At 43.8% G+C, this 22,068-nt stretch overlaps 1 protein-coding gene across 1 annotated transcript in view; it reads right to left on the bottom strand.

Annotated features, from left to right (window-relative positions):
- LOC116952481 (cohesin subunit SA-2-like) overlaps positions 1-21,607 on the bottom strand; it is a 48,787-nt gene extending 27,180 nt beyond the window's left edge. The window contains exons 1-6 of the mRNA XM_032971867.2: positions 21,453-21,607; positions 4,953-5,096; positions 4,120-4,246; positions 2,630-2,821; positions 1,055-1,151; positions 626-702 (exon numbers count right to left, since the gene is read on the bottom strand). Coding sequence (XP_032827758.1) covers positions 626-702; positions 1,055-1,151; positions 2,630-2,821; positions 4,120-4,246; positions 4,953-4,981 — 522 coding nt within the window. The 5' untranslated portion in view covers positions 4,982-5,096; positions 21,453-21,607. The remainder of the gene's footprint in view (positions 1-625; positions 703-1,054; positions 1,152-2,629; positions 2,822-4,119; positions 4,247-4,952; positions 5,097-21,452) is intronic.
- Positions 21,608-22,068: the final 461 nt, after the last annotated feature.

Consider the following 22,068-nt stretch of genomic DNA (forward strand, 5'->3'; position numbering starts at 1 on the left):
TAAATAAGACAATGGATATATTATCAGAGTAAGTTTTTTGTTTGCATTTTCTCCACAAGTATTGTGGTTAATGCAGACATGCTTCCTTGTAAAAGGTTTCAGTTTGGTGTTTTAACAACTTAACACCTGTTTTGTTGCCAAATAGAAGGGGGAAAAACCTATTCTCGTGTAAATAATTGCTACCCCAATATTACATCACGGCACAGGGGCACCACCGGGACCCTGCCGCTGTTTTCGGGAAAGCGCTGGTACTGCTGTTACATCGTGGGGGCATGGGTTGGTGTTTAGTGGAGGTGGGTGGTGTTGATAAAGTGGGGTGCCAGCACGGTCGACTGAGGGCCCCCCCCCTCTGCCCTGTTATCTTGTTGGACCTTTTCCGGGACTCTCGGCTGATGCTCGGGTTTTCAGTGCCAATTGCTAGCTCGTGTCAATGCACGGGTTGTCGTTTATCCCTCTGTGACATCCCTCATTCATTGTCTTTTTGCCCTCTTTTTTGCCATGATTATTTGTAAGGTGCTTTGGAATGCCAAGTCATGCAGATTTGGATCCTTAAACTCACAATATTACAATTTTAACTTAGGCACTCTGTCACACCACCACCCAAATACATTATTTTAAATCATACCTCGTCAAACTCTTCTGTCATCTTCCGAATAATTTCAGCATTTTGCATATTCCTGAACATTTCCGCAGTAACAACGCCTAAAGAATAAAATTCAGTGTCACACAACGCAGCACACATGACAAAAGATGCTGTTTGTTATTGATACAAAACGTGTCGATCCCTATTAATTACGTCTCATTCTGACAGTGTACCTATGGCACAGGAGAGCCTTGACTTGGCTGGGTTCCGAGGCTCGCATGATGACAAAAACAGTGTCCACTACCGAATGTTATGTTTAACTTAACCCTGATAAACTGTGACATATGTGCGATTAAACCAAGCCCAATAGCCAACAAACAAAACACTTTTACGGGCCCAGCCCAAAATTACCAGGCATAAACAAACATTTTCAGCTGTGGGCGACTAAAAAGATTCGTGAATGTTACCGACCTTTGCAGCCGGAGCACTGGATAAAGAAGTTGATTAGGTCAAGCAGGGCACTGTCCCGATCCTGCTTGTACGACTCGATCCAGTCATCCACCACAGACTGAATGCAGATGCATTTTCAAGCAAAGGCACAGACAACAAGGGTTAAGGGTATTATATGGGCAGTGTTTAGTGGAATGTCATGCTTCCCTAAGGCAATCAATCAATAAACTGATGTTTGTTTATATTATATGGGTGAGACCTGGGACACCGTTGTGCAACCGAGACAAATTTGTCGATTTCTGAGAATGTAAACACTCTCAGCTTGTGCAAATTCCAATATCTCACACAACGCTGATACTTCACATCATCAAAAACCTATGGCATACACTTATACGATTCAATAACCAACAAACTAAATTAACATTTTTATTTACTTCTACGGGCATTCTGCATTCATGTTGGACCATTTTTACATTCCAACACACCAGACCGACCCCTCATTAACTTATAATTCTTCACAGTATATGTAGCAGCAAAGTCAATTCCATTGTTGCTTTAAGAGTGAAAATGGTGTAATTACGGTTGACTCATTCCACTTACTTTATGAGCCAAGGCTGCTATGTGTAATAACATTCCGAAGATGAGCAATCATCCATTACCAAAGAATGAATTGTCTATGATGAGTGTTCAACCTTGTGTAATCGTACTAGATCATCATATTCCAAGATCAGGGGCAATATCCCTCAAAACCATCAAAAAACAAGAGGAATTCCACTATAGACGTCTTTGCTACCACACTCCAGCGGTGGCCTGCAGGTTTCCAAGCTGCTTTCATTCGGTTGTGAAATTATTTTTGAAAAATGTCAATAAAGTGTATTTATGACGAGAAAAAGAAATCAGACAGATTAAGAGAATTGAGTGACGTTATTAGAGACTGCTGAGAAAGACTAAGTATGCTAATTGCCTATATCGTACTACTGTATATTACAAAAAATGTTGCTGGCTGGCTGCCTAGCTGGCTGGCTACACGCCGCTTAACGTGCGTTCTGACTGGCCAGAGGGGGGGGCGTGGGTGGGGGGACGACTGCGAGAATGTCCGGGTGGAGGCCTTGGGGGTGGCACGTGCGGGAGGGGGTGGGGGGGAATACCCATGGGGTGTGGAGGTGGGGATATTAGGGGTGGCAGAGGACCGTCGTTCAACGATGGGTACTTTCACTTTAAAAAAAAAAGTTTTGCTGGCTGGAGAGACAGACAGATGGATGGTCACGTCCAAAGGACGTGCGGACTTGCTAGTTCACAGATTTGGCGACTAATCTAACAATATTTTAAGAAGGGAAGGGAAAAGGGAAGGGGAAAGGGGGGGGTCAGGTGAATGAAAGGAACAATAAATTGTGCCTACCCACTACACCAACATTTATCAACTCTGAGCGAACGGACTAAATGTTCGACTGCTTTCGTCGACTTAGCTAAGAAAATGACTAAATTCAACCTACACTTGGCAAAAACGCTGCAGGTTGCCAGTCGACAAAGAAATTTAAACATTTTAATCAAATATGTTGTGTGGGGTGGGGGGGGGGGGCAATCACGGGAAATTACCTGCATGGCGCTCTTGCCCAGCTTGACGACCTCGAAGAGCGTGACGGCCTCCACCTCGCCGTTCTGTGGCTGCTGGTGGACTCCGTTGGCCCGGCCCTGGGGGCCCATGGTGGAACCACCCCGCCCGATGGGCCCCCCCCCAACCCCCCCTCGGCCACGACCGCCCCCCCGACCGCGCGCGCGCTTCGGTGCCTGTATTCCGCCAAAGCACCACCCCGCCAAAATAAATGCTGATCATCGCGTTTAATGTAATATACATTTAACTTGTGAAGGCACATTACTCAATGGATATACACACAAAGGCATACAAGCAAGCAGACTCTATGCGATAGCATCATTAACCTGTATGATTCCTGCAACAACAGTGTGGGTTGCATGTACTTGTTGCAGTTACTAATAGAGTAGGTTTGGTTTCAGTCATGTACTTGAACTCACGGTAATAAAAAATAAAGTGAATAAAAAATAATAAAATTTTAATAAATAAAAACACTAATGTAGACTGTAGCCTGGTTCTTAATCGGAGTGAGTGTACTAAAAATCTATAATGTGGTCTGTAGCCTGGTTATTAAGTTTGGTGAGTGTACTGGCAGTCTATAATGTAAACTATAGCAATGATTATTAAACTGAGTGAGTGTACTGGCAGTCTATAAATAATGCAGACTGTAGCCTGGTTCTTAACCTGAGTGAGCGTACTGGCAGTCTATAATGTAGACTTATTCTGGTTCTTTCAGTAATAAAAATAAGAATAAAAAAACAAAAACCACGACGTTTCGATCGCAACACAAGAGGTCGTCATCAGGAGAAGTAAGCCTCTAAAGGCAAACTGTTTATAAAGGTTTAGAGATGGGTGGGGCAGCTAATGTTAAATCAAAACATTGCACCTCGCTCCACACACCCACACTGCTGACGGTGGAGGGTGACAAGAAAAAACAAATCAAGTCATGACCCAAAGTGGTTGGATGACATCTTTCCAATGATTGCCGAGCTTATAACTATCCTCTCGGTTTAAATTGTGTCTGTATATATGGATGGCTTCATGAATTAACCTTTGTTAATAGCCAGTAGGCTTGCAAAGTACCATCGTCTTAGATAAATCTATTTCGTGTGAGCCAGCTGCATTCACTCCGATTAAGAACCAAGCTACAGTCTACATTAGTGTTCTATTTTTATTATTTTTTATTCACTTTCTTTTTTATTATTATTTTTCTATCTACGTGACTATACCGAAAGAACCAAAGAATATTAATTCCTGCAGTCACGGAAGTTTTAAGTCAAAATTTAACTCGTGGGTTACGTGACAATGTGACTTAATTTGTAGAGTTGCCTCTGAGCTTTAGAAACCAACAGCTGAAGCGGTTAGGGGTAGGAACAGTTCAATTGGAGGGGGGGGGGTGTCGGTAGGGGTTAGAGTGCCAGTTAATGAGAGGGACAGACGGATGAAGAGCGCGGGAGGTGGGGGGTGAGAGGGAAGATTGAAAGGGGCCACTCACGGTGCCGCCACGGGCTCCCCGCCCCGCCCGCTTGCGACCACGCCCCGCGCCCGCCCATTCTGGCTGGGAGTCCTGCGGCTCCTCCTCCTCCAGCTCCCCATCCGACTGCACCGACGGCTCGCTCTCTCTGTTGGGAACGACGCAGCCGTGACGTGCGTCACGAGCGCGGGTCCAGTCACGAGTGCGGGTCCAGTCACGAGCGCGGGTCTCGGCACGAGCGCGGCTCCAGTCACGGAGCGCGGGTCCAGTCACAAATGCGGGTCCAGTCATCACGAGCGCGAGTCCAGTCATCACGAGCGGGGGTCTAGGCACCGGCGCGGGTCTCGCTTAATGATTTGAACCTTGCACGCGCGTGGTTGCTACTGCTCTTAGCGGTGTACATCACAAAGAGCCGTGAGAGAACAATAAACATGAAGTTGCCTGATAAATGCTCGCAAGTGTGGTCATAGGGTAATAGCTGTTGCAATTGTGTTCCCGTAAATATCACCGTAATAGGGAATGCAACGGCACAGTTTAACTCTGAGGTTCATGTCAAGCAAGCAAGTGCCAATTCGAACATCCCAATAGCATGCATTAAATCAACGCAACACATCGAAACCTATTGCGGGCTAAAAGTGTTTGCATAACAGTAAACCAGTCAATTACTACATGCTATATATAGAAATCAGTACTCAACGTGACTGAATCAACGTTTACAAACGTGCGTGTGTAAACATTTACATTGTAAATATTTAACTAAGTCTGTTACGTGGGGTTGCCTCTCCATAACCACAAGGCACTTTCACTTTCGTGGACCAAGTCTGCCGGGTAGCCCGAACACGTGCTTTACTCACTGCTGAACGCTGGCTTCTGATGCAATCATCCTTACAGCATCCTCCTCGGCCCCTCGATGAGAGAGTGATGGACAGCAGGGGAGAGTTCAGTCCAGAACCTGCGAGCTTGGGGAGGGCTGCCCCAACCGTTATGCTGAGAAGCCCCTAAAACCGCAACAAAAAACAAAATGCAAAAGGTGGCACCCGTCAGAATTTTCGTTTTATCACCCGAAATCATAAAAGTGGGGTTCCCATTCATTAAATTACATTTTCTCAGATAAGATCAGAGCTTCGAAATTTTTACAGTTCACGATTCACAATGGCATGTGCGAGTTTAAGTCGCTATAGGGGGTCAACTAATGCCCCTAGGGTCGATAAAATAGTTACCACTTTTGGGAAGTCAACATTGGTTGTACCACTGCGAAAATATCGTGGAATCAAGAGTTGATAACCATTTACCTTTCTAAGTTTAAGGACAAAATATGCACGTTAAGTTAAAAAAAATATTCATAATTTCCATAGGCTTGCATGGGTGTTTTTGTTCCACCTGTTGAAAATTGAAAATAACTTCCCCAGAGTTTATATACTTAAAGGGTCCATTCACAAAAAAAAACTTACAGCAAATCCTCTAGAAATGTATGTTCTACAGATGTGCAGACTTTAAACCTACGGAAACAGCAGAGAGCTGTTTTCAAAACATCTCCTTTCAAAGCACCCATTTAAAATCTCCCCCGACAACAAACTAACTGGGGCCAGTGCCTATACTGAACCACAGCAGCAGGCTGCAGTGGTGTAAGGCGATGGAGCAATCGGCAGCCCATGCACAAGCACGGCTGCAGTTCCAGGCGTCACCAGCCGGGTCGCTCTCACCTACAAAATATTTCCCCCCATTGCGCTTACTCAACAAAAAAAACCCAAGGCCAAAACTCAGCACGGCTGCCCGCAAGTTGACCTAAACCACGTTTTTTTTGTTGCACAAATTTTGGCACTCGAACGTTATCAGGCTCACGTGAAGCTCAATCATTCATTAATTTGTGCATTTTCTGTGAACGAATCGGGGTGTACTTTTACCAACACAAGGGAAAATGTCACGTTGCGCTCATAAAAACTTGTACAAGCATTATCAGGGGACCTAATTAACAAATGATTAGTTATAATACATTGCTCTCCTTGTGATGTATATTGTAATGATTAATCCTGTTGCGCAGTCAATGACACGACATTTAAAAGTGCATGTTAAATTATAAGTTGCCATGGCTCAGTAGTGTTTACAGATTTAAACTTACATGGCTTTCTTTATAGTTAAGTTGTACTTCTGTCACCGACTTAAACTGTCACCATGGGCAGTACCTTACACAAGTTAATTTTACACAACACGTAAAGTAGCTGGATATTTTGGCAAATTGTCATCCTTGTACACGACCGCTCACCAGGCCTTTCCAAGTCTGGTTTTATCGCACACCAAGTGTCGCTTATGACCGTGACTGGACACTTGGCTCAGGTGTCACAACAGTGGAATGAATGGTGAATAACAGAGGTGCCCTGAAGGGGGAGTGAGGGTGTGCGGGAGGAGGAGAACGCACAGTGGCCATACCCCAACTAGCCGAAGCAAGCTCGTACACGAGCCACTAGATGGCTACATCAAGCCAGGCAAACTGCACACACCGGCCTCTTGAAACAAACCACGCACACATCTTCAGCGTCTGCCCGAGTAGATGCGAGCACACACACACTTCTCACGACCCGCAGGCCCAACACAAGTGTTCTGCAATGGCATTTAATTATCGTTTCAAAAAATTATTCCACAGGAAATGTGCACTCAAGGTGTGAATGCAAGCTATTTTGTTCTGCGGTGAAAAACACATTAAAATTTTGTCAGTACTTAACACTGACAAATTTGCACTTAGGTCCACAACATCAGGGGAATACACACTAAACTCAGTCCACGAGTTAAAATTGTTTGGATGAAAATCAAATATAGTTTAGTTGGAGGGGGGTGGTAGATTTAACTGTTACAGATTTTATTTCAATGGAAAACCAGTTAAAATGTAATGTTCACACAATAGTATACATATATGAAAGCCCCGGTTAAATTCAATTACATCATGCTTTAAATGTCTCAAGGCAAAAGCAAACAATTATGTTGACCAAAATGGAAGGTCTTCCTAAAAAAGGGATGAAATTTATGAGCGAACACTGGAACCCTGTTTCTTTACAACGCCACTTTGACTAAATGTATTTTTTAACAAAGACTTCCGAACATAAACATTGAGGAGAGATGGGCTCCACAAGGTAACGCATTTTAAGTTTTATTCCGACTATTTCTTAATCAAGCGCGTTCCTTCACGGCCACTCAGAGACAACGTCGTCCGGGTTGAGACCAGAAAATGGCACCATATATACAGTGCCCCTTTAAGCGGCTGTGGCAGAGTAACAGCAGCAGGAGCAGCTCCACTGCCCATCCCCCACACGCGCCGCAACACCACACGGCCAGCCAGCGGCACCCGCCTGGGATTGGACGCACGCTGCCGAATTCAAAACGAGAATCCACCATGACGATTTGTGGCCCCGCCTCTCCCCTCCCCCTCGCTTCGCTCCCCTCCTCTCCTCCTCCTCCTCCCGCCGCCCACACAACCCAGCCACCACACCCCCACCCCAATCCGAATCAACCTCCACCACCAGCCCGCTTCCAAACAGCCCCACCCTGGAATTGCCAGCGGGATGAATAACAATGAAAGTGAACCTCTGTGGCTTGGTTCGTGGATTCAAACTCCAAAGCCCGTGTAAGTTTTGAGGGGGGGGGGGTTTATTTTCTAAAACACGATGAGCCCATCATATCCTGGCTGGGGCTCAATTCTGCCCATCGTCCATCCGGGGTCAATACAATAATGGGCACATTGTCACGACGTCATACGAATAGACTCGCCCCTGCCATATGAACGAGGAATTACCACCATCGGGTCAGGGATGTTCAGTGTATGGGCACCACACCTCATTGGTCATTTGAGCAGGAAATCACCGACTTATTTTTCTAATAACCATGCAACCACCGAAAAACAGAATACATGTAATGTTTAGGTTTTATTTAATTAACGAGACAACTGAGACGTTATGTAATACTATTAAACATACCTAAATTATTAATTAATATTTTGTGCTGTTTTATATTAAAATGCGTGCATACTTGGAATGTCCTTCAAATTCTTCCAATTTCATTTCCTATCGTATTAATATTTACCTTTGTCAACTCGCACAATAAGAACACCAAATATGTATTCAAACATAAATTCTGTACCAAGCTCGTTTTACTTTTATTTATCCAAAGGCTTCCTTGCAGTAGACCTTGTGTTAGACTTCCACCTGGTAAAATAATATTCCTAATTTACTGGTCTGGTTACAATTGGCACTTTTTGTTAACCCAAAACATTTAAACTCAGATCAGCATTCTCAGCAGATTGACAAGTCCTTGTTAATATATACAAGTGGTACCACAATGTGTATATCAATGCCTGAGCAAGACGGCACAGAGGCTAAATAAGCATGAGAATTCGGGTCGCAACAACGGCCAACAGGCCATCACCTTTTAGTCCCACTCAGCCTTAAACAGAGCGTAGTCGGGGCATGTGCGTGGGCGCTCAAGATCCCATATCTACAGGGCTTCCCACATCCTTTAGCAGGGCTGCTAAAAAAAATGGAAGAGGTGGGTGAGTAGGGGGGGGAGGAGGTAGGGAAGCGAGAGCATTGGTGGGGGTGGTGGCAAGGGGTTTGGCTGGAACGGGAGCTGGGGGTAGATGAAGGGGAGGGGTGGGCAGGGTTGTGAGCGTGCGTGCGAGCAAGCGCAAGTTCGTCTGTCTGAATGATAGAACTATTACCCGGCTAAGCCAAGCCTGCTGCCTGCTTCTAATCAGCCCGCTCAGCTGCGTGCTGTATTTGTGATGCCCCGCACTGCATGTCTACACGCCGCAGGTGCATGGCTTCCCAACGACTTATCTCTAGCCAATTCTTATTATGCTGCAGTCCTCAGAGACACTGCATGCGCCAAGAAAACAAACGTAGTGCATACGCAAGCATGCGCGTGCACACGCACGACTAACAGAAAGTGGCATTTAATTTGGGCAACAAGCCATAAATATGCACTATAAAGGTAACATTAAGGATACAACACATGCTACCAAGCATTCCGTTGAATTGTGACTCGACGACACATGCCAGCATGCAACTAGGATTCCCTGGTGTGCTCCACAGTCAGAAGGCGATGAATGCAAATCTCATAATCACTCCAGCATTAAGTAATGCAACAAAATATGAGTTATCTGCCTCACGTAGGCAGAATATAAACCAAAAAATAACTGGCAGCGAGACAAACTATGGGGCAGCACATACACGACCAATTAAACCCCACTCCAAAATAAAGAAAATAAATACAACATTTAATCAAATCGATTACGCATTTCCGCTCAGAAAAATACAAACAAATGCTTTTCCAGGAGCAACTTTAGTCAACTTCTGCAATGTATAAGCTGAGCAAACGGTATAACGGCACTTGAACTCATGTGTTTAAATCAAACCAGAACGGGTTGCTTAAGTGCCAAGGCACAGAGGGCCAATAGATAGCGTGTTAACTGCATTGCAGCACTGATTATGAATTCAATTCACCGTTTTTGCCACACCTGACACACGTGTCCACAAGGCTTGCGCACGTGGCAATAACATAAAAATGATGCGCGTTTAATTCGCTGCTTGTAATCAGAGGAACAAGCCAACTGGGAGTTTTAAGGCCCTGCAGGCAGGGAGATGCAGGCCTGCCTCCTGAGCACCACCTTTGCCACGTTGTAAAGAGGTAATCGCTGGCAAAACGTGCTTGTTGTCAGGGAACCATAAAAAAGGTCTCTGCAATCTGGGGACACTACAATGATAATTCATAACTACATGGCATTGCAAACAATATCGGAGCCATTCAATCGTTCAAAATCTGCACGATTTTGATTTAGCCGTAGTAATTGCGATCCATTTTGGCATACGAACGCATACACTGAAGAATTAGTTTTGTTCTATAATTTAATGGTTCCAAGCGTTTGCTCCCTTCTCAGAATATACTACAATGCTATGTTAATTTATATTTGTTTTACAGTTTAAAGTAATGTACCTGCAGCTTAAGGATTTCGGCCGTTGACATCAACAGCTCGTAAAATTTATCTTGGAGGCCATATCAAGTCTAAAACAAGGAACTTGAATGGTCCACCTTTGACATCAAGAGACAACTATCACGTGACCCAAACTCTTTCAGATGATAAAAATGGGCTGCCATTAAGCAATATACAACCCACTTCATATTTATTGACGACCTATACGACATGTGGGAACAGTTGTGGGCAACAGGCTGCGTGGGCTATGTGCTGCCAACATGAATACATCCTGCAACCAGTCGTTTGTCGGGGGGGGGGGGGGGGAGTTTCTAACAGGCCCATTCAGCAGTCCTCTCAAAACAATGCCAAAGCAGCATTATCTGCGGGGCACTTGCTTCCCAACAATTACGAGTGACATACTATAGGTCATTGGCATTGCAATGAACGTAAGGCAGGCAAAATAATGTCGATAAAGTAAAAGATATGTTAAGTTCCTTACCAGGTACAGCTTTCTGAAACAATCCGACCCACTCTTATTGAAAACGATAATCGTTTTAAACATTCTCTGCTTTCAAGAACTGCCCTAGGTACCCATACTCTGCTGTGACTTCCGGTTGTTTCCCTCTGACAGACCTCCAGCTGTTTAGTTGACTTGAGCCCATCTTTGCAGCCTTCTTTTTATGTCATCCAATATTTCCTGAGCTTCATTCCCTTCGGATATTATGACTATGTCGTCAGTAAATCCGAGATGGTTAATTGTTGCCCTTGCCCTGAACCTCCGATTAGCACGGTTGTCTACATACATAAATACAATGCATAGAGGGGGTTTTTTAGGTTAGATCGCATAAATATATAAATAAATACGATGCTATATCCACGAATATTTATGCGTATGATTCTCCAATCCAATTTTTGGAAAATATCCATCACTAAAAACTTTTGTTTTTAGAAATCGTGTCACCTTGTCCGACTCCCCATTTTAATATGTATTTTGGCTCTTTCTTCATATTATCTAGCATGGCTGTTCCATTTTTGTAAACAATAAAACTAAAAATGTCAATTGATAAAGGAGGACCACCCCGTGGCACACCGGAAAAATACAAAAAAATAGGTGACAAGAAACAGCAGATTTCAGGATTTTTTTTATATGTAACTCCATGAATTAAAAAAGTTAGAAATCACTGTATACTACCTGCTGTAATATATGGTTCAGAAATATTGTCCTGAATGATATATAATAGAGGTTTGTTTGGGTTAGATCGCGTAAATATATAAATGTTGTGTCGTTAAACCCGCCACCACCCGACACAGCCAACTAGTAAGGGTTGTCACGTAAACAGAACGTGGCCAATTCGTTACTAGTACAGCACGCCGGCGTGTTGGAGAGCAAATCCACAACATTTACAATCTGAGTACGACGTTTCGCCAGTAGTTTATATATTTACACAATCTAACCCAAAAAAACTCTTATGGATGATATTGGTCACGAAAGCCTACGTGTTAAATCGAAATATATATAGAATATATTTTTTTAATTGCACAAAGAAGCATAGCTATATTTAAAATATAAAAGAGTGGGCTTGGGCAGGATATGTTACGAGAAGGAATGATGGACAATGATCACGATTAACAGCCGAATGGCAGCCAAGGAATGGAACGTGTCTCAGAGGATATACACGGAGGAGATCGAGAAGTGATTTCAGTTTGGTCGTGGGTGCTGGCTGAATTAGGATTGCACTGCAGAATCGTGAGAAGTGGAGGTGGTTTGGGGAGGCCATCATCCAGCCATTGATTGAACATAGCTGATAGGAGGGGTGGGGGGGTAGGGAAACTACTCTAGTGGTTTGTTAATTCAAAAGCTTTCAACTCAAAACCTAAGTGGGGAGGGCAGTCAATTCACGTGGAGCGTATGAAAATAATAATGTCAAGTAAAAACTCTTTCATAAGAAATGCAAAATAATGCGTTTGCAGAAATAGAATGTAGAATGGAAAAATATCACTCATCCTTACTCGCTCACATCGCACGAATTGGAGCACTTTCGTTGACGTGCACCCAGAATTTGTTGACCAAATGAGCAGATGGTCTCCCTCGCGCACGCATGCTGGGTTATGGCCAGGCAGTCAGCAGGCCATGTGCGGCCAGTCAATCCCGGTGTCAGAGCCGCACAAGCAGGCCACCGCACGTGTCTCAGGAGACAAAGACAAGACGCGTGGCCCGAAGCCGGCATACAATGGCATCAGCGTTGAATGGGGAAGCACACCACAGGCAGTGCTGGCCAGGCTGAGGTCATCTATGTGGCCATTTGAAAACCTGCAGCACTGTCAGCAATCTCCACTCAACGAACACTTGTTTCTGGCAACAACAAGAAAACTGAGCTTGGTAGAATGTATTCGAAGATCTGTAATGCTGTTCCCAATGTATTTATGTTCCAATGTATGCCCATTGTTCCAACAAAACGGATGAAAATGTTAGCAAATGGTACTATGCACTTCCATAATATTCCAATATCAGCAGAAAACATCCTCCTTTGTTAAATTTGATTTCTCAGTCGCACGTATGAACTAGCGTATTCAGATAAAACACTTTACCTTTTATGTTCTATAAACCGATGTTTTTGCACTGCCAATATGCTCGTCCATGCCAGTTAGTAATACTACAGACAGCATGCCTAGTCTATCATGAAAACCATCTGGAAAATGTAATTGTACCATCCAGAACAAGCCATGTATTTCACATTTAAAGAGACTGAAATTAAGTAGGGGAGTATGAAGGGTAAGAAAATAAAAAAAAATACAATTTCAAAGCACAGATGGCCTGTAGGGAATGTCATTGTATTAAAAATTACGTCACAAGAGGGAAGGTGGTGGGGGAGTCCTCATGCCAGTGTGATATCTGTATACGGATGGTTTTGACGCAAGCTTCGCGCTTCTGAAAGTTACGACGAGCCTAAATGGTCAGTGTAGCTGGCAGTAGACAGATGGATCTAGTTACACTTTCAATTTAGCGCAACCTGATGAAATCCCACTAAGCATCATTAACTGTGCTGTGCCAAGAGGGAGATAGTTTTTCAAATCAACTCGCACACATAAAAATAGTGAAAACAATACAATGTACTGTATGAACACGATTTCTGGAACAACCAAGTAAGGCATATTAAGTCACTGTTAATGCTACCAAATTATTTAAGTCAAATAGAAATATATTCTCAATTGGTCAACAATACCTGTAATGCGGCAAAAACATTTAATTCAATTATTGTGATCAAGTGTTTTCAATGGGAGTAATTATATTTTAGAATTTTCACTAATTATAACAGCATTTGCAATGAACAAGACTTCACTTGAAATAGCAAAATAGCTCATGCTGAAACACATCCCAAATACTGCACACATTCGTCTTTAATGTTTAATGACGGCACTCCGGTTCATTAAAAAAAATCTAATTTAAAGTTAATAGTTTTTGTTCAATTTTCAAACATTCAAAATTAACTCGGGATGAGGGACCATGATTAAACGAGCACAGTAGAGAGCACTCTCTACACACCGAGTACCTACCCAAGCGGTTCCCGCGTCCCAACCTTTCCAGACCAGTCAACTCTTACAAAACAAAAACATCTTCGCCGACCACAATGCAGTGTAAAAAAGAATGCGGCATTTTGTTTAAAAATTGTGATTGCAACTCTTGAGAGGACTACTTCCCCACGTTCTTTGCAGACCCACCACTGATCCGCACAGTTTTGGAACCACTCACACCTAACCCCGTTCTAAAATGTGAAAATCAGCAAAACTGTATGCAGGTGTTATTCTGGTGTGAAATTTCATATTCTAGAAAGCTTTTCGAATTGGTTCCTTGGAACACAAGATGCATAGGTATTTTGAATTTGAGGTCGGTTAGAATCAACTAGTTGAATTTAATGTGGAAATGGGTTCTCAGCTGCTATGATATAGATCCCAATGCCAGACAACTATACTTAGGAAAATCAATACTGACTGTGTAGGTGGCATTGTTGATGTGCAATGCCTTTTAAAACTAATACCAACTATATCATTTTTTTCAACCTCAAATAAAAAAGTGCACGACCCATTATTGACAGGGCTATAGAAAAGATAAAATATTTTAGGCTAACAATTTGGACAATAGCCATTTATGAATATCTCACAATGAAGACTGTTGTTATTAAAAAAAAAGGGCAATGCCAATCGGAATTTTATGTTATACAGGATTGTGAATGACAAGTGTTGAGGTTTTTTTTTACATCTGTTTAACACGTAGGCTTTCGCGACCATTATGAATTTTTTTACATCTGTCTGTACACCAGCACCAACGCAAGCAAGCTTTAATTCTACTCAGGTTTTTTTTCTTTCGGATTTCCATATAATTTTCGTTTGAATAAAATGTTTTACGTGGCATTCTCATATATACAATGGAAAAATTACAAGCATTTCCTGAAAGGCACTGTAAATCCCAAGATTCAACAAACCAGCAAGCTCAGATGATGAACCACTTTGACCCTTTAGCCTTGCACATTTGCAAATGCTCAGCCATATAACTACTGCCATTCTCTATTTTTCCTTGCTCCAAATCCCTCCCTTTGACATGACAAAAATCTACTTTGTAAGGTGCACTGCATTCAGCTACACTGAACTGCCATCCACTCGAAAGCTTTGCCTTTTTTTTCATTTTAAAATAAAAGTATATGTCTCTGTAATGCCAAACTTCGTTTTCAGTGCTTTCTGCTCTCAGGAGCCACCACCCCAGCCTCAGTGATATGTTTTTCGTATTACAAAGTGGAAAAAAAAATCACGCACCAACACTCACAAATGTATAAATTGGAAAGCCGATATAAGGAAATAATGCACAAAATGTCAGGTTGTGCTTTACTGCATATGACCAGGACTCCGTTATTTAATTGGTGTATGCCAGTACTATATAAATACGACAATGATGTCATCTGCCAAAAAACATTTACCATGACATTTCGGAGGACACACGGCTTGGCTTGGGGGTCTAATTGGAGATAATTTTTGCCAAACTGCTGCAGGGCAAAACCAGTTATTTTTGCGTCTCAGCTGAACGTATACGGTAGATACTGTACTGTACATTCCTCAAAGACACTCGCAATGATCAACATATATTGTTACTAATGTTTGGAAGTGTCCTTCTGGAACAGAGTTTTAAAAAGTGCAATCCATTATATACCATATGCAGCACAATGTATCATCAGGCTTGAGTTGGAATAACGCGGAGCAGTCCTCAGGGTAAGGGGGACAAGATACTAAAGGAGGCAATCAAAGCATACGTATATTCTCACGTTTGCAACAATTAAGTGATTTTTTCTTCTTCAAGATAGGTCAGTACTGTGTTTGGCCCTAGTTCATGTTTCATAATAATCAGCTGACACATCTCAACACAACCTGGATAAAAAATATATAACATAGATGCACATTATGAGACCTCCTTTGACAGAAACAAGATAAAGGAATAGGTTTTACCCTTTTAACTGGCACAAAAACTGACACCTTCATTCAAGGCATCATGTTTGCAATAACCACAACACAAGAATTTTTACTGCTTGTGTTGTGGTTATTGCAAACATGATGCCTTGAATAAAGGTGTCAGTTTTTGTGCCAGTTAAAAGGGTAATACCTATTCCTATAGATGCACATTTTTTTATTTCTGATTTTTTTAATCAGGCAAAAAATATAACACCAGCTGTTAAGCACTTTCCAGTGAGGAAGCACCAGACCTGAGCAAGCAGGACTACGTTCAATAATGCAGCAAAATATCCAACGAGAATTGTTAATGCTCCGCACAAGGCCTCACTCAACACTCCAATTACACCTTGGGGTTGCCAAGGTCTTTGATTTTTTGGGCTAAAAATAAATGGCGACCAACTACTTAAAAGTGCATCTCTGACTCACCAAATACCTTTAATATGCCAAGATTCGTCACCGAAACATGTGGAAGCAATGAAACCAAATTCAGAACATCATTGGTAACAAAGCACAGTTTAAAAGTGTGATTCTACCCTGAAGGCGTATTTAATAATTTATTTTTATGCCTCAACTCCATCGAAGACGCAATCTTTCACGGCATGGCCTTGGTCATGGAAAACGGTCACAAACCCTCATGCATAAGACCGGCAGTGTGTAGGATACTTCAGCTGCATCTCAAAATAATTACGTGTGAAATACTACATAAGAATAAGGCAACAACACAGGGTGGAGGAAAATGCTTTCTTTTAGATTTTCTAGCTATTTTAGGCTTGGACAATATACGAAAACAAAGTGTTACCGAACATAGTATCAAAAGTGCATCTAAGCAGTACAGTGCGTTTAAACTGTTTGTGCCCTGTAATTGCATTCGCATTAGTTCGGTGAGTTTACGGCTTTAGAGATTTGCACTATTCAAAGAAACTGACACAAGTACCAAGCACGCCAGCCAGAACTGAATAATAACACAAGCCTCGTCACCTCATTATGCAGCCAAGCAGTGGCAATTAAAACCACTTTTGCAGGCATTGTCTGAGAAATGCCTCAAGTAATGCTACTCCATAGCACTCTCTACAACTAACACGTTCACTTAATCACATCTAGTGTATGTCGTAGAAATCACAACCGTGTGCGCATTGGTTGATGATACAATCCAAAAAGGCAATAAAAAAAACGTAGCTCATTAAACAATGTCACCTTGAAATGCCAATCAAGATAAAATTACCAAAGGCAGTAATATCTTTATTTTAAAGAAATTGGTGATTACTCACAATCAACCCTACACTTTGGCTTTTAAATCAACTCAATGTAAATAGGGGAGTAAAAAAGCAATTCAATGACAAAGGCACAACATCTATGGGTATTACATTTTTGTACACATTTTCTAGACAGCATTCGCCCAGTGTCAAGAATGAGTTCGAAGGCCCCAAATTGACAAGGGGATTGTAGGTGCATGCTTTAAGGGGCAAAAAAACTGTTCAGAGCAAACAAGGCGAAAGAAATATTGGGCCCAAGAGCTTAAGGACCCTTCTCGATTTCATATAATGGTTTTGTTGCCGTGTTTTTGCGTGTATTCAAGCAGGCACACTAGAATATTGGTCTACTATGATCATTCAAGTGTGACATCTGTACCTTCTCCTTTACTTGAGAAAGACTTCATATTCTGGGACATTAATTTGCTAGATATCTGCATAAACATTCCACAAATTATAAGATTCTCTTTTATATAATACACTGAGATATAATAAAGATAGTGTCATAGATGCTTTTTTACACTAAAGGCGACCATTTATGAAAAGCTAGTCGTATGATTTTGGTGCAACCGAATTTACACACAAAACGTCTTCCAATGCATCTACGTCTGTAATGTACTGTACACCTTGCACAACTAGCCATCTACAATATATAATATTCATCACCATGATCTGTTGCTGCACTGAGTGAACCAGCTGTGATTTTTTGCATGCCTTCCCATTGGGCACAGTACGATGAATATTGCACCTGTACCCACTTTTGGTCACGCCAAGTATCAAACCTATTATCCGATCACATGGCATGGCACGGAATCAACCTCTACCTCAAACGATTTCATTTTTGACCAATGCCATTTTCAGCTTTACATTAATTTAACTCTCCAGGAAAATTGCATTTTTTTCTCTTACGATTCGTTATATTCCCAGTTGTATGGTTTAACTGCATTTGGCATGGTAGACAATGTCGAGTACATTCTTACACATAAGTAGGTCTAAATGCATACCGAGTTCGTACTCTATGCCAGATGGAGCAGAACTGTCTTGGATTATGCATTTTGGGCCTTTAAACCCCTCACTTGCTGTCAAGCACTGCCATTATCAAATCAGTTTTGACGAGACGGCACCAAACCCCAAGAATTAAAAAAAACACAATGGTAAAATGGCCCCCTCATTAACTTGCACGACGAGAAAGCTGGAAGGTGGTACACTGCTGATAATAAACTACTGTTGTGGTCAAACGCACACCATCATCTCTCGTTTGGGTCCGCCGAACCTCAAACAGATGTACCCAGTTGCCATGCTGCATTCGGCCAACATTGGCCCAATGAGTGCTTAACTGCATCATATTGTGTACAAAGCCTCAACGACTGTGCACTTGAGAATGACGCTGGTTTCTTTTCGTCCACGACCAACTAACACGTTAAGCCAAGAAGCACTCAATAACTACCCTCACCTGTGTTAACACTGGACGAACTGTATGCGGTGCAATACATTTGTTTGCTCGTCTTATTTGAAACCTTAAAGGCACGAGTCTCATAACATTAGCATTATGGTTGGACGGGAATATTCAGCGTCAGAATTTAAACACACGGTTTACTCCAGGACACTCGGGAAAAACGCAAAGTCGTTACACGCAAGCCAGTCGTTGTACCATTTGCTGCAGCCAAAAAGGCCAGTGTTGTGCACTCCAGTTCATTAGGGGTCATCGTTTAATACAAGGGTGAACTAAATATGGGCTTGAAACACGTGAACGGGCAAGTATGTGGAGTCGTTTTACGCATGCATGGAAGTCACACGTAGGACAGCACTGGTTAAATTTGGTGTTAAATACCATCAAAATAAAGATATCACTAATTAATACCAAATACCTAGTCCATTCAGTTATGAATCAGTTTTATAATCACTTTGGTGACCAATCTAATACAAACTTCTACAGCCACACACCTGCCAATGTGGGAGACATACATCACCAATTTAAAAGCAATCATAAATAAATCCATTTGATGCGTTGACGGCTACGAATCCAATGCTGTTGTTGCGTCTATCTGCCCATGTCAAGCGGGGCCGTCGCAACTGCAAAAACCAGTTCAACACCCGCTCCCAGCCCAATCTGGGCACAGCATCATCACACATTAAGTCGCAAAACCCCATGCAAGTGTGGGTCACCGCAGCTATTAAAACGGGACACGTATTGCGTTTGCATCTCCACATCCATCAATGAAGCCTCCTGCCTCCTGCACCCCCCACACCACCACCCCCAGCAGTTTAAATAGACCGAGCATCGCATCACACACACACACGTGTACGCAAGGGATCGGTAAATACGCGAGTTAGTAGCACACGTAATTGGTACTGTACATTGGTCAGAGTGCTATGGTCAACACAACTCAATGTCGTTAAGGGGAATGATATAAAACGCGACCTTGCACATTTATTTTACATATTTAGGTGCATTTAAATTTTTTGCGCGTTGTCTGTATCCGTTAAAAACGAATCGGACAAATGTTGACATTTTACCAATTTCATTATTCCGTCCACCCCACCTCTCTTAAATACGAATACTGTAAGTTAGTGTTTTAGTAACGTTTACATTTATACACGTACGCGTTTTATCTTTAACTACGGCCTTTTAATTTACAACTTGTACCTCGCAACGCATTTGTAACAACGACTGCTGTTACTTTTCTTCCGTTCCCTATTTGTACGCGAAATATTTAACAAAAACAAATGTGTCGAGCACGTATATGCTTGCGTGCTTGATGGGGAGCGGTAGCGTAGCAGCGCTTAGCGCGCTGCAACTACCACCCCCTGGAATCCAACTACCACCCCCAGTTGGATTCCAGCCCCACGGCCAACACAAGAACCGGGGTCCCGGGCCACCCCTCAAACGAGAACCCGGTGCGGTGTGTAGTAAACATCGCCACTGGGGGACACAAAAGCGGCCGTGCGTGGTGCCGGCCACCCCACCCCCTTCATAGAGGCGCTACTCGCTAACAGCACTTGCCCCAACAGTCTGTTAAGGCTACACGGGGGGGGGGGAGAATTTGTCTTTGTGTACGTGTCAACACACGCAAGATGACATTTTAGCATCGAACAGAAGAAAACAAACACCCTCCGGTTTAGTGGTATAACGACGTTAAAGTTACACAAACAAGGAGTACAACAATATAGATATTTGCGTGTTCCCCGCCACCCCCTAAACGAAAACACCACGCACGCCGCAGTCGCCAGATCTGCCCGAGCAAATGACCGCCATTTTAAGATCGGCTCAAGTGGCCAGGGCCGCCACAGCCTCCTCCTCCGCCTCCGCTCTTGAGCAATTTTAAAGAGAGGTGGATGATGGGAGAGGGGGGGGATAAAGACATCGAGACGGTGGTTAAATTATCATCTCGACTCTACAAGGTCGACGACTTCGCAACGTTGCGGCGGTGGTGGGGGGGGGGGTGCGGAGATTGTGGGCGTGTGGGGGGCACCATTTCCAAGCCCGGTTCCTCTCGACAGAGAGCTCTGTCCCATAGATCACCGAGTAAAGCCGGGGCGCAGGCGAGTGTACAAGTGGTAAAATGGGCGGCGTGTTTGCCACATGACCTCAGTTGCTTGTACGCACACGGTACTCCGTGGGAGGGGAGTGGAGGAGGAAGGGGGGGGAGGGGGAAATTATATCAATTTTTTTCTAAGTCACATTTGTCCCGATGTTCGTTTAAGTTGGGGCGACTAGCTGTATATACTGTCAAGCGATCGATGATTTTCGCGTTTGTGTTTATTTAGCGAACGCCGTAACCGGCGCAGGGCTTGAAGTGAACTTGGTGTGGGTTTAATTGCCCATCCCCCGCCACGTCTCCGCTCCAACACAACGGGTTCCGTTTTTGTTATCGTCACAAACACCACAAGTTACACACGAAGTGTCCCTTTACGTGACACGTACAAGCGACAGCCTCACGTACAACACTAATAACACGACCACGAATAAAAAGATTGTAAACGCGACGAACGTAAACAAGTTTAAAAAACGCACTCGCACCGCTAACATCCCGTCTGCCTTAAGCCATTGTACATACAGTATATGCAGTTCAGCCTATTTCGATTCTATAATAGATTGTAGAACGCACTGTATAAACTGTATAAACTGTCTTTATACAGTAGTGTAAACAACGTGAGATATACAGTAAACGCATACACATCAACTTTGTAACACGTACGAATATCTCAATTCGCGTGTGCATATACTAAACACGTGCGTACACATACAAATACACACGCACACCTCTGCCCTCATGTACACACATGTACACAAACTCACGTACCCCAATGCAAACATAAACAAACGCATACAACACATACACCTATGTACCGACATGTACACCTATGCATCCACACGTATGCACATATCCACACATGGACACACGCACGTACACATACATACACACATACATACACGCGGCGAAATAAATAATAAATTAATCCCCCCACCGCCATCTTGCCCGGGGCCTAGGCTCCGCGCGAGCCTGGCTCTGGCCTAACGGCCGCCCCCGAACCCCCGACAAGCGCGGCGGCTTGGGCGACGCGGACGCGACCGGGCGTCACCAATAAACGAACGTCGCGGCGCGGCGAGAGCGTCGCGGCAAAAGGGAAGGGGCCTTCTCACTCACCGGCGCGCCTTTTCGCTCACTCTCCCTTCAAAAAAAAACAACTCGCGGGCCGACCGAGGAAAAAAAGGGGCGAATAGAGCGCAAGAGGAGGACGCTTTATCCTGAGCTGCCATCTGGCGGTCTAAGTGTCGGCGGGAAACGCACCGCCCGTTACCCCGGGCGACGCCGCGCGCCCCCTAGCGGCCGGGGCAGCGCCGTGCGCGCGCCGGAGACCCCCGTTGCAATTCCCAGCGTGCATAGGCGGCGACGCGCCCCACGTGACGCGGCGCGCATCCGCGCTAGATAATGTAAACCCCCCCCCGCCACCATTTGCGAGGTCACGCCCCCTCAAGCCCCCGCCTCCTCAAGCCCAGCCCCCTAAACCCCCCGCCCCTTCAACCCCCGCCCCCGCGCCCGTTCCCGCTTGGGCGGAGTAACAATTCAAACGCCCGCGTCGCAATTCGACTCTCGTGCTTAGACAAACGTGGAATCGACTCAACTTATAGTAAACAGGGGGATTGGGTTATCGCGACTTGGGTGTGTTTTTTTTTCAATCTACCGGCGGAGTTTCCCGTGAAGCGTTGGCTTGCAATGGGTGTGCACGAATCGAAAATGTTCGATTTGTTGAACGAGCAGC

The sequence above is a fragment of the Petromyzon marinus genome, chromosome 47 (genome assembly GCF_048934315.1).
Source record: "Petromyzon marinus isolate PM22_M1 ecotype Great Lakes invasive population chromosome 47, UKy_Petmar_22M1.pri1.0, whole genome shotgun sequence".
NCBI lineage: Eukaryota > Metazoa > Chordata > Hyperoartia > Petromyzontiformes > Petromyzontidae > Petromyzon > Petromyzon marinus.